The sequence below is a fragment of the Callospermophilus lateralis genome, chromosome 14 (genome assembly GCF_048772815.1).
Source record: "Callospermophilus lateralis isolate mCalLat2 chromosome 14, mCalLat2.hap1, whole genome shotgun sequence".
NCBI classification, from domain to species: domain Eukaryota; kingdom Metazoa; phylum Chordata; class Mammalia; order Rodentia; family Sciuridae; genus Callospermophilus; species Callospermophilus lateralis.
Window position 1 is genome coordinate 19,660,338 of NC_135318.1, and position 17,849 is coordinate 19,678,186.

At 41.8% G+C, this 17,849-nt stretch overlaps 1 protein-coding gene across 1 annotated transcript in view; it reads left to right on the plus strand.

The window, feature by feature from the left end:
* Positions 1-3,044: 3,044 nt before the first annotated feature.
* The window catches only part of Drc1 (dynein regulatory complex subunit 1), a 41,393-nt gene continuing 26,588 nt past the window's right edge, over positions 3,045-17,849 (plus strand). Inside the window, exons 1-3 of the mRNA XM_076833886.1 lie at positions 3,045-3,205; positions 15,245-15,332; positions 16,294-16,406. Coding sequence (XP_076690001.1) covers positions 3,045-3,205; positions 15,245-15,332; positions 16,294-16,406 — 362 coding nt within the window. The remainder of the gene's footprint in view (positions 3,206-15,244; positions 15,333-16,293; positions 16,407-17,849) is intronic.

A 17,849-nucleotide genomic window follows, 5' to 3' on the forward strand; every position in this document is an offset into this window, starting at 1 on the left:
AATGTGTTCCCTTGATGCTCAATTTAAAATGATTACACCAAGCATAGTGTTTCTAAGAGGGTTCATTTTCTGAGTTCTACTACTAAAATATTAGCAAGAAAGCATGTTCCCAGTGAATTAAGTATTCCTGTAGTATAGCCAGAAGATGCACATGCCTCAAGACTCACATCAAAGATAAATCTCTCCCTGTGTCTTCCTTCTGCCCTCTGCAGCAGCTAATGAACAAGTCTGATACACCTGCCCAGAGATAAACAATTCCATTTCCAAGATGCATCTATCAGTTATAACAAAAAGATTTACCGGTTGGCTAATTCACTAGCTCTACTTTTTATTATACACTTCTGGACATCGAGAAAGCTTATTAAAGTACTAAAGTATTTTACTAAAAATGCACACGTAGACCTCTGGTCATAATCTAAAGCTTTCTTTCAGATACTGAGATAGTAGCAAAGAATACTTCCCTTCACCTTCCTTTTCTTTTTCCACCATTCCAGTGACTCAGTTCAGAACTCTAGAGGTGGATTAACAAAGGTCATTCCCAGAAGACAGTTCTAAAAACCAACAAAAGGATTTTAATGCATGGGTTATTTTGTTACTTCTAAAAACTTTTAGTACCTCACAATATTAACTAAAATGCACATATAACAAGGGTGAGACAACAAATTTAAGGGGCACAGAGTGCTTCTCTCTGCATATTTTCTCCTCCCAGCCACCACCCAGGGAACTTTCAACATACTCTCCAAGATGTCCTGTGAGCATTTTTTTCACTCAGCAAATATTTGTTGAGCACTTACCATGTGTTAGGTGATATGTATACAGCATTGAATAAAACACACTTACAACTCCAAGAGTTGTATAAGAATGATTCTGTTAAGTAGAAATGCCTAGTCAATGCACATAGAATCTAACATTTAATAGGTGGCTGAATGTTCTCCAGAAAGGTGCCCTTTTAGTGGTGAACAACACTGTCTGTTTTCCACAACTATTAAAAAGCTTCATTTCATTACATAATTGAGGCTGTCCATAGGAGCAAAGAAGTTCTCCCAGCTGGCCAGGAAAGGAGACTAGCTGTGGCTTTTATTGTGATGATGTGAGCTAGATGAGTGTCCAACACACATGGGAATCTCTTGCCAGCAAAGAAGTTTTGGGCGGATGCTGGGTCCTTGCACATGCCAGACAAATGTTCTACCTTAAGCAACATCCCCAGCAACCCTTTATGTCTCCCCTCCACAAGTTGTCCCAAGAGAAGAAAGTGGGTGAGGCCCCCAAACTGCCTGTAGTTGAATAGAAAAAGTAGAGCCAGATTCCTTATTGCAGAAGATGTCTGGAGTGGTATCTGGGTCATCTTTGATGTCACTGGGTACTCTTCATGGACTTTGATGAAACCTTTGCTCTTGGACCTCTTTCTTGTGTAACAGCTGATTCCCACTTTCTCACGGTATCCTGCTCCTAGCTGCAGACATGCACACATTAACTTGCTTTTCTTCTTAGGAATGGTGGAGACGTGAACCAGAAACTGGCAGTATGTGGTCAGAGCTGTACCTTGCTCTGATGGTAAAGAACACGTATATCTACCTTATCTGTATTCCATGACTCCCAGGAAGGTTTAACAAAGGAGAGATTTGGCAGAGGGGCCTAAAGTCTTGCCGCAAAACTCATCACCACTGCTACCAACACCTGGCCAGGGACAAGGACCTATGCATAGCTGGACTCTTTGGGCTGTTCCATGTTCTCTACCACTTGCAGACTTGGAAAAAATTGATTTTAAAAACACTGTATTTGCCTCGTGGCAGGTCTTATTCACAAAGGGCTTCTTGGCCTGACTGAGCTCAATAGAAAAACAGTAAATACAGCTAAGTAGAAAATAGACCTCAAAAAAGTTGTGACTTGCCCAAGGTGGCAGTGCAAAGGCCAGGACTAGTATCCCCATTTTATCATTATGCTACTGTCCTTTCATTAGTTTCCTACTGATGGGACAGATCCTATCAAATGGTATTCAGTTTGATTTTATATTAAGGGTTTTAATTCTTAATGAGAATACTTTTTGTTGACAACGAGACATTAAAATGCCTAGGAAATAAGAGTCTTTCCGGAAACAATGCCATTTATTTATTTTGTTACCTGAAATTGAACCCAGGAATGCTTTACCACTAAGCTCCATCCCCAGTCCTTTTCATTCTTTATTTTTGAGACAGGATCTCGCTAAGTTTCTGAGGCTGACCTTTAACTTGGGATCCTCCTGACTCAGCCAGCCCCCCAAGTTGCTGGGCTTACAGGTATGCACCATCACCATGCCTAGTTTCTGTGAGATTTTAATAGTGCTTTTGTATTCCTACGCCAAATATATCCCTCTATACCCCTTTTCCTTTTTCTTTTACAATCTGTGATTGTAAATGGTGATGGTGAGATTGCTTTAGGTTTCCTCCCTACTGAAAACAGCTACAGAAGACAATCCCTTGCTGGATATAAATTTATTGATAGCAGGGTGGTTTCACATTCTAGGGGCCAGTGCATCAACCGGAGCTCAAAAATGAATGGCCGACGACTGTATGGGTGCAATATAGTTTAGTTTATACGTCCGAGGCAGTAGGCTCAGAGTGAACCTGTTATTCTGTACTCTCCGTAAGGAAAGGACAATGCCAGTGTCCTTAGCTGTAGTACAGTGCTTGGCTCATAGTAGGCATTCGATTGTATTTGATGAATATGATTTTTAGGAATATTCATTTGATGAATGAATGAGTCAGGAAGTGATGAACCACAACTTAGTCCAGCTCTTTAAGTCTTTCAGTCTCATGGTGAGACCCCACAATCTCTGTTAGTATGACTGGGACCTTGCGGAGGTCAGGACAGTACTCGCATTCTAACTTCAGGTCGGAGGAATAAAGCCTAAAGCTACGCTAGAAAGAGCAAAGGTGGGCGGGGACTGAAGAGCTGCGCGCGCAACCACTCCGACTGCAGGTCAGGTGACTGCTTTTCCCTGGCAACGGCTTGTTTCTAGCAACCGGGAGGCGTCCGGGCGGAGCTGCCAAGGGAAGGCTCCTGCCATGAATCCGAGTCCGTCAGAGTCCATAGGGGTCCTGGATCAGACTGTGGAAGAACGCTTATCCACCCAAAATCTCGAGCCCTCGGTTAATTCTGATAACCCGCAGGAGCGGATCCAGGCCCGGCGCCTCCGCATCGCGGCGCGCCTGGAAGCCCGGAGACGGTGAGCTGGGTCTGGGCTGGTCTTGCCGCCGAGAGCGCAGGGTGCTGGTGCGCGGACCAGACCCAGGGCAGAAGCAGGGGTGGGAGTGTGCTCTGAGTGTCAGGGGACCTCGTTCCTTGATGAGTTAGAAAACATACTCCCAGAAGGTTCAGGTGTGATGGGGCATTAAAACACACAACACACTGTTGTCAAGTCGCAGCTAGAAACTGGGAGCCTGTTGTTTAAGGCAGTTGCACGGAGGATTCAGGGGTCTTCCTTTCCGCCCAGCTTTCCTTCCACAAGTGTTTACTGAGTAGACCTCAGCGATCACTCTGCCATCACTTCTGCTGGTCTCAATTGCTTTGAGGAGATGATGACTTCTCTTATCTGCTGGTCCTTGGACCTAAGGAGTCCAAAGTGGCGGCCAAAACCTGTAATTCAGTTGGATGCTTGCTCTGTACCCTGGCAAGAGTATGCTTCTTTGGGGACCTGGACTTTGGATCTGCTAGACGCCAGAGTTGTGAAGACAGGAAGCTCAAAGTCCCTACTGAGTCATTAAGAATGATAAGCGGGGTCAGTTGGTTGCCAGACCCATGAGGATAGAGTCACATGGAACTCTCTGACTCCCAGTGGTCACTGCATTTGGAGGCTGGGACTCCATTCTGGAGTGTGCCTTATCTTTCAGTTGGTGCCATCCCCTTATGGGCAGGCTGGCTGATCTGGGATGGTAGGGTATATGATCTGGCAGCCAGTCATGGGCCCATTTCTGCTCCTCTTTTTCACATGAATTGAACCACCTGGCCTAATTATTTATTGTGTAAAAATCCATGCCTGAGGATCAAGCCCTGCTTAAGCCTCTGGATAGCAGTGCTGGCTAAGGTGACTTTTTGTTCATACAAAATCCATGACTAATTGCAGCTCTTAAAGTTCTGTCCCTTAGGAAGACTTATCATTGCTGTATTCCAAGACCATCCTGGAGTGAGGCTGTAATGCAGTTGCTGTCTGTTTTCAGCCTGAACCCACAAATCAAACCAAAAAATCTATAAACTGAACTCGGGCTATTTCCACTTTTCTTCAACTGATATACACAAGTCTTTCTGAGCAGAGGGAGGGGAACTGGTGCAGCCATGGTAGATGATGTGGAGGTCTGGAAGACCTGTGCATGGAGCCACCGTGTGTCCTTTGGTCCTGCTCAGGGTCTGTTTCAGATCTACTATTTCCATCTTAAAATAGCCTGCTCTTGGGTCTTCCAGTCTTCATGTGTAGGATCTGTCACTGAGCTCATGATTGATAGTTACGGATGCCTGCTCACTTGGCATCCCTCGTTCAATTGTTCACTCTCTATCAGTGCTCAGGAGCTTCCAGGAGCTGTTTTTAACACACACACACACACACACACACACACACTACAGAAGGCATGGCTTTACTATAGAATTCTCGGGACTGTGCCACTTGGGACTTGCCATAAATTCTATATGGCATCTTTTCTACCACTGATACCTCCAAACATAGGGGCTGCTGGATCCTCTGGCCCAGGTGGCCTGGCTGCTTACACTGTGGTCTGGACCTGCTGCAAAGCCTTTTCCTGTTCCTGGCACCATTTAAAGCTGGTAGCTTTTTGTGTCAGACTAAAAAGTATACCTGAGTGTGAATTGTATTGCCACTAGGAACCCAAGGGACCTAATAGGAATCGAGTTTCCTTCTTTGTAGTAGAAGATAAAAGATGCAATATATATATATATATTTAAATCTGGTAGGATATTCCAACATGCCACTGACCACTGGATTCTTAAAAACTTTAATGTTGATTCAAATCTCTGAATCTTCATGGGACTTTTCACCTACCTCTTTCTTTTTTTTTTCTTTTTTTTGGGGGGGTTGAACTCAGGGGCACTGGACCACTGAGCCACATCCCCAGCTCTATTTTGTATTTTATTTAGAGACAAGGTCTCACTGAGTTGTTTGGCATCTCACTTTTTCTGAGCTGGCTTTGAACATGTGATCCTCCTGTCTCAGCCTCCCTAGCCACCAGGATTACAGGCATGCACCACCACGCTCGGCATCACCTACCTTCTTACCACACCTATGGTGTATTGCCATCTCTTGGTCACTAGGGTGCCAGCTGGTACACTTTTTATGTAAAGGGCTAGATAGTCAGTATTTTAGGCTTCTGGGGTCATATGGTCTCTGTCCCGGCTGCTTAACTCAGGCATGGCTGTTTTTCAACAAAATGTTATTTATGGACATTACAATTTGAACTCCATATAATGTTCATATATTACAAAATAGTCTTCTTTCTTTCTTTTTATGTGGTGCTGATGACCGAACACAGTACCTCACACATGCGAGGCAAGTGCTGTACCACTGAGCCACAACCTCAGCCCCCCAAAATAGTCTTCTTTTGATTTAAAAAAAATAAACTTTATTTTTAGAGCAGTTTTAGGATTGTAGCAAAATTGAGCAGAAAGGACAGAGTTCACATACATCCCTTGAATTCACACAGCCATATTTGGCCCAAGGTCATAGTTTGCTGACCTGAGGCAGTAGATCATTGTGATGTTCTGTGGGAGATCCAGATGTCCTTGATCTGTTCTGAATGTATTATGACAGTGATCAAGAGAATTACCGTTGAGTATATTATTTTTCTATTCTATGTATATATGAATGTCCTCATCTTTTTTCCTGATTGAGGTAGAAAAGAAAACACTCAACCAGTGGCCGCCACATTCCCTGATCCTGAGGCTGTTCTAGAAAAGATACCACAGTCGCATGGCAGCTTGATTGCTACTTGGTTGAGTTCCAAGTCAACCAAGTAATTTTCTAGAACCCATCCAGGTTCTGCAGGTGCCAGACCTGTGAATTAAATGGAGATTGGATAGGGACCACCACTCCTGCATCCCCACCATCCCCCTCCCCAGGGCTTTGATGTTATATTTACTTAGGTGCAGTTCTAGAAGCATCAATTTGGCCTTCCCCAGTATGATAGTTCTACACTTTCTTGCATTGTCCACAGGCCAAGGACTTCATGTGGATGTTCTCAAACTGCTAAGTAGTCAATGCCATTATTCTTTTGTGACCAGAGAAATGACCCCTGGCTGAGTCCACAGACCTAGGAGATCTTCAATAAGCAAGACACTGGGTCCTGTGTGCCCTCACTCTAGTGGGATCTTTAGGTGTCAGTTGTAACACATATTTTGTTCTAATAGTCCCATAAATGTCTGGGTATCCCCCCTTCCTCATTAATAGTCCCTGGAGTAGATGACCATAGGCCCCATTGGGAAAGGACAGGGTATATCATTATAATATATATTTACCATTGTGTTTCAGGTCCTTCGTCCTGAGGATTCTGCCACCTCTTTAGTTACTAGATTCTGGGTCTGAAAATGGGCATAGGTTCAGGAATTGGGCAAGGGATCATGACTTTTTAATATTTTAGCCTCTTCATGCATTGTTGTTTTCTTTGTTAACATATGTAAGCTGTACTCTTGTTGGCTGTCCTTCTCTTTTGCCCCCATGATGATATACTTAACCATCTCCATACTCTCTGTGGATCAAGTCCTTGGTTACCAGGGTGAACTTGGCAGTTGTGATGAGGATTCAATGATAAAAAAGACAAATACAATATCTCCCCTCAGGAAACTTATATTCTAATGAGGGAGACAGGAAATAGAAAGCTCAATGAAACAAGAAAGCAACACTATAGCTACAAAGTTTAACAAGGACCCTAAAGAAAATATGAAAGAACAAAGTGGGAAATAATAGATGTGAGACCTAAAGGTAGGTAGCTAGAGAAGGTGGCCTTGAAGAGTGAGAAAGAACTATGTAAAGAGTTGGACTGGGCCATATGCTCTGTAAGGGATTGTTGGCTGTGACAATGGTGTGTGGTTTGGGGTAAAGGCCCTATCTTTCAGAGATGCGTGTGAAGTTCTATGGTGAGACGCAGGGTGTCTTTCATCAGTTTTAACATATTCTAACTCCTCTCCACATTCCCCGCAGTGGGAAGAAGGATAGAGGAAATAAATTGACCACGTATTGAGGGTTGTGAAAGCTGGAGGATGGAAGATTATACATTAATCTCACTCATCCAAATTAAATATTAAAAACAAAACAACAAAAATGGAGAAAGGCCATTTTAGGACTGGCACAGCAGACTCAAAGCCCCTCCCACTCACATAGAGTGGTCAAGAGCATGGCTGGGGAGATGGCCAGGGGTCAGATCATGCAGAAGGTGTTCAGAGTGAACTTTAAGTACAGTAAGAACATATGGAAGGTTCTAGCCTGGGGAGGGAGTGACTCGGTGTGACTTTCATCTTCAGATCACTCTGATTGCTCTTTGGGGATTGTTTTTGGGGAGTCAGGAGTAAAAGTGAGGGGTAGTTGCTTTGGTTCTGGTGAGAGACAAGGTTGTTTTTGACTTTTAGTGGCAATGGGATTGAAGTGAAGCAGATGTACCCAAGACACATCTTGGAGCTGGAATGGAGTGGGTTATAGGTTTATTGGCTATTCAGGTAAAAGGGAGAAAGGAAGAATGGTTTGAACAGCTGGGTAGATGATGGTGCCTGTTTGATGGTGTTTTAGTCAACATTTTCACTGCTATGACCAAAAGACCTGACAAATAATTTTAGAGGAGGAAAATTTATTTTGGGGCTCACAGTTTCAGAGGTCTCAGTCCATAGATAGCTACCAACTCCATTCCCCAGAGCCCAAAATGAGGCAGAACATCATGGTAAAAGAGTGTGGTGGAAGAAAGTGGCTCAAGGCATCCCACCAGGAAGGTGGGGTGGGGGATGCCTATAGTTACCACCCAGTTAATCCCTATCAGGGGATTAATTCACTGATCAGATTAAAGCTCTCATAACCTAATCTTTGCGCCTCTCCACTTTCTTGCATTGACTCACACATGAGATTTTTTGGGATACTTCATCATATCTAAACCATAACAGATGGTAATAGTAGACAGTGGTGGGGATAATGAGGCAGGACCTGGAAATTCAGGGGTGGGTTTTGAACATATTAAGAAAGTTGTATTTTATTAAGACATTAAAATTGAGAAGTTGGTTAGGCCGTTGGATGTGGCTCTGGATTAGAGGTGTCAGCAGCATCGTGATTGTATTTAAAACCACAGGAATTAATTCAGCTACAGTGGGAATGGGGATTAAAGGAAGGAGAGGAGAGCTATAAAGCCCTAAGAAAGTCCGGCATTGCTGGGTGTGGTGGTGCACACCTGTAATTCCAGCAACTCGGAAGGCTGTGGCAGGTAGATCGCAAGTTCAAAGTCAGCCATAGCCACTTATCGAGGCCCTAAGCAATTTAGCGAGACCTGGTCTCAAAAAGTTAAAAAAAAAAGAGGGCTGGGATGTGGCTTAGCCACATAGAACCCCTGGGTTCAATCCCTGGTACCAAAAAACAAGCAAACAAATAAACAAACAAAAGATCTGAACAGCACTTAGGAGTTGACAGAAGAGGGACAAAGGAGACTGGGGTGGGAGGTCCCATTGAGGCTGGTGGAAAGACAAGTGAGGTGTAACACGTACCTAACAAACCTAAAACGTGGAGTAGGTGATTAAAACACACACACACACACACACACACACACACACACACAGATAATGACAATAGTCTGAAAGGAGAGGCCCACAGTGAACATTTTCTCTTACTGAAGTTTTTTTTTTTTTTTGTAGCACTTATGGACCCAGGGAGGCTCTATCTTGAACTTCTTATATATATATATAAAACCAAACCGTAAAAATTTAAAAAATGAAAATGAAATTTACAGTACAGAATGAGAAAGAAGTAATGGATTAATACTTTTTAATTATATTGATGTGCTTAAGGGTGGGGAAGGATATAATCATATGAAGGAATGTTTCCAAAAGAATGGATTTTTAAGCTGTAGAAAACAAGTTGCACACAGAATGACAGAACTGAAGTGATTCTGATTTTGGTTTTTTGCCTTTGCAATGATTGTGCTCTTTCTGGCTGTCAAAGCCTATTCTGCACAGACAATGGTGACCAAGTGGTTGGGGACAGGCACTTCTGAACCACTTCAAATGTGCTCTGAGTGTGCATGTGCCTTAATTCTCTGAATTAAGGTCCTTATTAAGAAATTAAAATGTGCTACAGCGTGGCCTACACATATAATATCAAACCCAACATTATCTACAGCAATATTTCAAACTTAGCGTAACAGAAGATTTTCAGAAAGGACTATTTTATCACTGGCATTGTTTTGAATTGCTAATGCATGGTGATAATTTTGATCAGTTGTATTATTTCAGAATTATCCATAGCTAGTGATTCCTTGATTGACTGTGGTGTCCTCTTCTGTAGCTGCCTGGACTCTGTTAGGTCACGGAGGTATAGTTTTAAGAAGAAAACTGTTAAAATAATCAAATGTCATATGCAGATAAAGAACAGGAATAATATACTAAAGTCCTTGAAACTTCCAATCTCTGGGCCTCAGCTGAAGCTTAGAATTCCTGGGAGATGTCATTTCCTGTGTAAATATGGCAGATAGTATATACATCCATAGTGAAGAGAGATCAAACCTCCATTAAGCTGGGTACAGTGGGGCAGGCCTGTAATCCCAGTGACTTGGGAGGCTGAGGCAGGAGGATCCCAAGCCTGAGGCCAGCCTCTGCAACTTAGCAAGACCCTATCTCAAAATATAATAAAAAGGGCTGGGGATGTAGCTCAGTGGTAGAGCACCCCTGAGTTCAATCCTCAGTACTACCACCACCCCAACAAATGCTCCATTAAAATGACACTTAATGGAATTAGGTAAAAAAGACATAAACCCACAAAGTCAAGAACAGAAGACTCAACAGTAACAAAATTTTGGAAGCTAGGAAGCGTAAGAATAGGTGGAAAGTGGCCTTGAAGATTCAAGAATATGGAACTATAAACTGGTCATGAAGAAAGCTAAGAACCCCCTTGGTTTACTCTGTAGTGAATCTTCCAAAGACTAAGAAATTGGTGGCATCAAATTCATCTGGAAGTGGGGGTGAGAGCACAAAGGGAACTGATTGGAAAATTAATACTCAGATGCCAAGAACCTTTCTCCCACGGCGGTTGGGGATGCTGGACAAGGAGGAGCACATGCGCACTGCATGCTGAGAGCGGGCAGACCTGCTGCTCCTTGCCTGCTGGGGGTTCCACCCTGAGGACGCTGGAGAAGTCTCTGCAAAATCCGACCCGCCTGAAAGAAGGACTTGAGTACCCTGGCCCCAGCTCTGCACAGGCAAAGCTCAAGTAGATCATCTGGCGCTGAACCTGTTAGGGTGCCCCTTTCCCTCAGAGTGCCTATAGGCCTGGCCCCTCCTCCTCCCCCGCCCCCCGCCCCGCCCCTCCTCCTCCCCCTCCCCCTCCCCCATGTTCAAATTGGTATTTTTTCACAGTACTAAAATTCTTTTTTTCTGCTTTATTCAGCCTTCATATTACATGGGTCCAAATGATGGAGGATTTAGGTTGAAATTGTACTAAATTGTCTTTGTTTTCTCTAAACTTTAGGGTTCTGTATAAATGAGGTAATTATGTACATATAACACAAAACCATCCTTAGGCAGTTTTTTTTTTTTTTTTTAAAGAAAAAAACCCGTCTTTTTTGGCAATAATAAGGCAATTACTGTGAAGAGAGTGACATATTAAACTGGTGGTATTAATGTCCTTTTCATAAATGAAAGTTACTAATATAATTGTAGCTTTAGGTATTTGGTATATCTCAAGATATGCAAGAAAATGGAGAACATTTTGGAAAATAATAGCAACAAATACATTCAGCAATAGGTAGGTTAATAAGACTCAAGTTTTAAAATTACATCATGTAAGCAAAAACAGCTTTATTTAAAAATAGCTTATAAGCATTATTTTGCCTTTGTAGCTTATTCTTTTTAATTTTTCCATATAAAACATATTTATTTTTACTGTGTGTGTGTGTGTGTGTGTGTGTGTGTGTGTGTGTATGGTGTGTTGTTTGCAGCATCAGGGATTGAACTCGAGTCCTCAGCCATGCTAGGCAAGTGCTCTACCATTTAGCTACATTCCCAGCCCCCTTTACAGTGTTTTAATTTATTTTAATTTTTTCATTAAGAGTCTTATCATGAGGAGGTAACCAAGATAACTGAAGAAAATCTTCAACATAAAAGGTAGATATCAAAATGCAAGACAAATAAACAAAAGCCCCTGAGAAGAACTTAGGACTATTTTAGGGAGGAAAAAAAAATAGTGCCACAAAAAGACTATCATTAAAATTCCCATAGAAAAAGGAGATTCTATAGCAATCATGAAACAAGACTAGGTTGCTACTAAAAAGGAGTGTTCAGAGAACACTTCTTGGAAATTAAAAAATGAAAAATAGAAGTTGGGAAACAAAGCTGATGAAATTGCCTAAAGGATAGAGCAAAAAGAAAGAAAAAGATAAAAACTAGTAAAGAAAAAGATTTTCTTTTTTTTAAAGTAGAGGATAGTCCAGGAGATCTAGTGTCTGTTTTGAGAAGGAAAGAACAGTAAACAGAGGGAAGGACATTGTGACAGAAAGAATTCAAGACATTTTTCAGAGCTGTAGATCAGAGTTTCCTGATAGAGGGACTGAGTGACAATGTCCAGCACAGGGGGTGAAAACAGACCCGCCCTGGGGCTGGGGATGCAGCTGGTGGCAGAGCATAGGCTTAGTGTGCATGAGGTCCTGGCTTCAATTTCCCAGAACCCAAAACCAAAGATATCCCAAAACTCACACAAACAAATATAACTGACAAGAAAATAGACCTACCTGAGGGATACACCATTGAAAAAGCTCAGAACACTGAGAACAGAGAGAAGGGTCTACTGACTTCCAAAGTGGGAACCAAAACAACCATAACAAAAAACAAAACTGAAGTTTTTTGAATAACTTCAGTTTCTTGAATAACTGCTGGAAGCAAATATAACTGTAAACAGGAGCAGAGGTCGACGGACCAGCAACTGTCTTTACTAAGCAGTGGTGGAATGGCACATTTTCAGGGGAGAAAATGGCAACTGGTTACAAGAGGGGTCTGCGTGTTATAGGTCTTGCTGAGACTTCATCATAGCAGAATGTGCAGTGTGATTTAATCATTAGAGACTGAGGACAGTTAGGAAGCTAGTTGTGCAGATTTTAAAAAATATTACGCAGGAAAACAGTTGCAAAAGCTTGAAACTCGTTGTTACTGGGATGGAAGCCCAGAGCCCCTCTGGGATCACACTGTCATCCTTTTCTCCCTGGGGGCTGTCATTTCCCTTTTCTTGGAGGAGGTATTTTCCATATCCTTCAGCTACACTGGGGGAAAACAACAACAAACACGGAAGGAAAATGATTTCCCACCTAGGACTCTCAATCCAGACGAATAATCAATCAAATTCCAATTTTTAGAATTTTGAGAAGGGACTTTGATGAGGAAGTGGGATATTCAAGATGGAAGTTCCTGCACACGTGGCTGTGGTGAGGAATCAGCTTCCCCAGAGAGGATTAAGTAAGTCCTCAGGAGGGAGCCCAAGTCTGAGAGCAAAGTCTGCCACAGCCACTTTAGGGAATAGGCTAGGTCAGTGCTGAACAGTGGAAAGGCAATATTAGCCACATGTGTGATTTTAACTTTTCTAGTAGCTACATTTAAAAAAAAGTAAAAAACAACAGGTGAATTTAAGTTTCCTAATTTGTTTTATTTCACCTAATACATAAAAATATTATAATTTCAGCATGCAATCAGTATAAACCATATTAGTGAGATATATTGCATTTTTTAATTCAAAGTCCTCAAATCCATCTAGTGTGTATTTTATACTCATGGCCCGCCCACTTAAAGTGCTTGCTAGTCACATGTGATTAATGGCCACTCTACTGGGTTGCATAATGCTAAGCAGATAAATGATGAATAAAAGGCAGCGATGGGATTTATGTTAAAACTAGATAAGAATTTGTAGCTGCTCTGGACTGTATAGTTCTTTTTCTTTTTGAAGCACTGCTCTTTGCTCCAGGAAGTAGCTAAAAGGGATTATTTAGATAGAGTTGGTAATTAATTTTAATTAGTGGCCAAAGTAGAAAGACAAGCGCATTTTGGGGTCGGGGAGATGAGAACACTGTTGGTCTAAAGGCATTAGTAGGATGGAGCAAATAGTGTTGTAAGAACAAAGAGAAGGTTCAAGAGGATGGGGAAAGTGACTGAAATAACAGGGAAAAGGGTTTCAGTTAGATTGGGAGTGGGGGATGGTAACTCTGGTATAACACTGTGTGGGCCATGCTGGACTTTGAACAATGTGGGTGGAAATGGATGTCAGTGTTAGAAAAGGTCAAGGAAGAATGAGATAAAGGGACACACTTGTTTCACAATGAATATTGGAGTCATAAAATGATGGTTTCATTTTTCCTGAGGCAGTACGAGGAGCCCTCATATTTTCATGATCTTACTGGCATAATTAGTAATAATTCTTGTGTATATTTCTTTATGTACTTGTGTGAGAGATTTCTGAGAAAATTCTTCAGGTGGAGTTGTTGGGCCAGAGGGAAGACACACATTTTTTAGCCAGAGGGAAGACACACATTTTTTAATATGTCTTGCCAAGTTGCCTTTTGGACAGATAGTTCCATGTTTAAATGGTGTGTAAATAATTGTGTAACACTGGCTGCCCCTTTGCAAGTTGTTCTTTGACTTCCTCTCCCTTTGCCCAGTGTTCTAAATTCTAAAGAAAAGCAGAACCTGAATGATTAAGATGTAAACTGATAATCTTTCTTTAGATTTCCAGAACCCAGAACATCTGGTGAACCCAGAACATCTGGTGAACCCAGAACATCAGAATGTATAACACCTCTTATTTTAAAATTCTGTATATCAACTAACACAAAGCATGTAAAAATAGCTGTGATATTTAACTTGCAGAAAAGTCATAAGTTTGTCTAAAGAATTATAGGAACTATCCCCAGAAGGTCAAGGTCAATTTCTATGTTCCGGCCAAAGTGGGAACCAAAAACAACCACAACAAAAAACAAATGGGGTGGTGGTGGGGTGGGTGGGGTGGTGGTGCAGGGAGAAGAGGAGATACAGGAGACACACACCCTGCATGATAAAGACCCCTCCTGACATGAAGTCTATTGCCCTTGTACCTCCTTTTCCTCCTTATAAGAACCCTTTTACATACCTGAGTTCCTTAAGATGGTCCTTTCTTTTTTCCTTGAGGAGGATCATGGTACTACCCTGATTTCCTTCTCACCTCCCAAGTATTGGCTTTTGAGTGGTGAGCAGATGGACCTGGGTTCATTAACGTTGGGCAACCACATTCTTAGTCCATACCTGATATCATCTGTCTTTAAAATAGTTTCTAGTCTGATAGAGAAGTAGTGATTCCTCAAAGGGCTTCAGGTTCTCTGATTATATGTGAAACTGATATTTTCAAATGTCTGTTTGCCATTTGTATTTCACCTGTAAATTGCCTGCTCATATCCTCTGCTAATTTTTCTTTTTTGGTATTTTGTCTTTTTTGATTGATTTGAAGGGCCTTCCTTCCTTCCTTCCTTCCTTCCTTCCTTCCTTCCTTCCTGTGCTGGGAATCAAACATAGGGCCTTGTGCATGCTACCTAGGAGCTCTACCACTGATTTATAACACCTGCCCCAAATTAAATTTACTCTCTATCCTTTCCTTCCTTCTTCCCTCCCTCCCTCCTTTCCTCTCCTCCTCCTCCTTCTTTTTTAAGATGATGCTGGAGATTGAACTCAGGGCCTTTCTATTTTATAGATGGTAAAATTTTGTCAAATATCTTTTACCGAATTATCCCTTTAGAATATGATTTTTAAATTTTAGAAAGTAAAAAATTATTTAATCTTTTTTTCTCCCTGATTTTGGTTTCATTCAAAGATGGGCTCTTCTTGCTAATAATATACAAACAGTCTCCTATATTTACTTCTAGTGTTTTTATGATTGCATTTTTTTTACTATTTAAATTTTTATCCAAACAGAAGGTATTTTTTGCATGTGGTGTGAAGTACTATGGAACTTTTAAATATAGAATTTAAGTAGTAGAAATAACTTCAGTTTCTCTGCTTTTTTCGGTCACAGAGAGGCGCTTGGAGAGTATATAGATGGGAAGAAGGAGAGTGAGGAAGATCAAAGCAAGAGTTACAAACAGAAAGAAGAAAGCAGATTGGTATGAACTGATGGCAAATGGGTCCTGTTAGTGCCAGAAGAGTAGAGGGCTGTGGTGACAGTGTGTTTCCGTGTTTAGCCAGGGGGGAATCACATGTTCCGTGTTGCTGTCTCTAGGCAGAGCTGCATCGGAGTCATTCCCATTTGGGAGCTCTCTTGATGTTGAGAACCTCAGCTCCTTCTGCCATTCCTTAGGTTGCCTCCATTTGCTCATGACATCATACTTTAGCCCCATATTCCAGCTCAAAGAGGGAAAAAGAACAGCAGCAGAAGGTACACCTTTTCCCTTAAGGCACAATTCAGAAGTGGCACATACAACTTTTGCACATATTATCATTGATCAGACCATGTTCTAGCTGCAAGTGCGTCTGGGAGATGTATATTTTGGGAGGTCACATGCCCAGTTAAAATTTGAGCATTCTCTTACTCAAAGAAGAGGGGGAAATGCAGTTTAGAGGACAACTACCATTATCTGCCTCGCCTCCTCATCTGAGATTCTTAGAAAGGACCCTGGCAGGGTCAGTGGCTTGGAGATCTGTTGGGAAAAGTGCTGAGATGTACCTATAGTACATGTCCAGAGCATTGGTTGGCTGATCCATACTATGAAGAGAATGAAGTACATTGAGAACTATAGCATCAGTAGGTTGTAAGCTATAATGTTAGGTCACAAATGTCCTGATGGAAAAGGGTTGCTAAATAGATGGTACCTTTCAAACTCTTGAGGTAGCTGTGGTTCCTGCTGGAATGGATGGAAGAACTATAGATATTTGTGCAAAATGTTTCTAATTTTCTAAATAATAATAATAATAATTATATATATATTTTTTGCAGTGCCAGGGATGGAACCCAGGGCTTCACTCCTGTTAGTCAAATGCTGTACCACTAAGCTACATCCATGGTCCTAACCTTCTAAATTCTTTACAAAATGTTCTAACTTTATAAATTCCTATGTCTGTTTCCAGAAATTATCTAAACTGCTGCTCTGTGGCACTGAATTGGTGACAAATATCCAGGTGGCTGCAGATATCAGAGAGATCCACAGGAGAGTTGAAGAAGAGGAGATAAAGCGCCAGAGGTAGGGAGCCCACTGCTCTGCAGCCTGATGGACATGACGATGGTCTCTTTGTGGTTCCCTATTTTCCTCTGAATCATTGGAAAGAGGGGTTGGTTGTTCAGCTTAATAGAATCCCCTTCTTGCCTCTTATGAGTCCTCCTTCCTTTTTCTTTTCCTCCCTCCCTGTCTCTCCCTTCCTCTCTGCCTTCTCCCTCCCTTTCTTTCTTTCTTTTAATATTTATTTTTAGTTATAATTTTAGTTATAGGTGGGCACAATATTTATTTTATTATTATGTGGTGCTGAAGATGGAACCCAGTGCCTCACGCATGCTAAGTGAGCGTTATACCAGATGGCCCCAGCTCATCTTTCTTTATTTTATTTATTTTTAAATATTTATTTTTTTGTTGGACACAATACCTTTATTTATTTATTTTTATGTGGTCTGAGGATGGAACCCAGGGCTTCACATGTGCTAGGCAAGTGCTCTACTGCTGAGCCACAGTCCCAGCTCCCTCACTTCCTTTCTTAAGCATTACATTACTGATGTGTGCCAAGCTGTGTGGTTACAAGAGGACCGAAATATGGCCCCTGCTTATGATTGACATGGGAACACCCAACTAGAATTTGTTCTAAATTAAAGGTATGTGCAAAGAGTTATGCAAAGACACATGAGGAGGGCTTTGGATGTCTCTGTAGAGATAGAGGAATTTCCCAGGTAGGGCGACTTTTGGGTTGGGCTGTAAGGGATGAATAGGAGTTTGAGGAGTTGAGGTATAGGCGTTTAGGCAGAGGGAACACTTGAGCAGAGGCATAAGGTCACACAATGTGCTTGGGAATGTCATGATAGCCAAGACTGGATGAGGGTAATAGAGAAAAAGAGATGAGGCTGAACATATTGACTGGTCAGTGCTGGGTTTCAGTTGATCAGAATGGCCAGATCCATAGACATCTTGGCTCTACGCCTAGGAACAGAGGGACAAAAGGCACCCATGTCCACCCTTCAGCCTCAAGGGTTATTGATAGTCAGGTTGCTTTGCACACCTATCTTTAAATCTCAGGTTGCCCAAGAGGAGGTGAAGCTACTTAGAATGGTTGTACTTCCTTAGTTTGAACACAGAAGTGGACTGACAGTTGGAACAGAGTTCCTCATTTAACCTCCTACTTTGGATTGTTCTTTAATTAGCTTCCTAGATACAGTTCCATTACAAGAGCAACCACTTGACCATTTTAGCTCATCTCAACATATACATACACCATTTTTATTTGCTCATCATAGGTAGTCCCCACATTAGCAACATTTACAGCTCTACCATATATTGGTGACTTTATTCTTGAAACATCCCACTGCCTGTATGGGCAGTAACAGAAACCGAGTTGGCTTGTCACTAGCAGGGTCAACTTATAAAATACCTTGTGTGTTATGCTAAGGGAAAAATGGAAGGCTTATAAGCTGAGTTACAAGA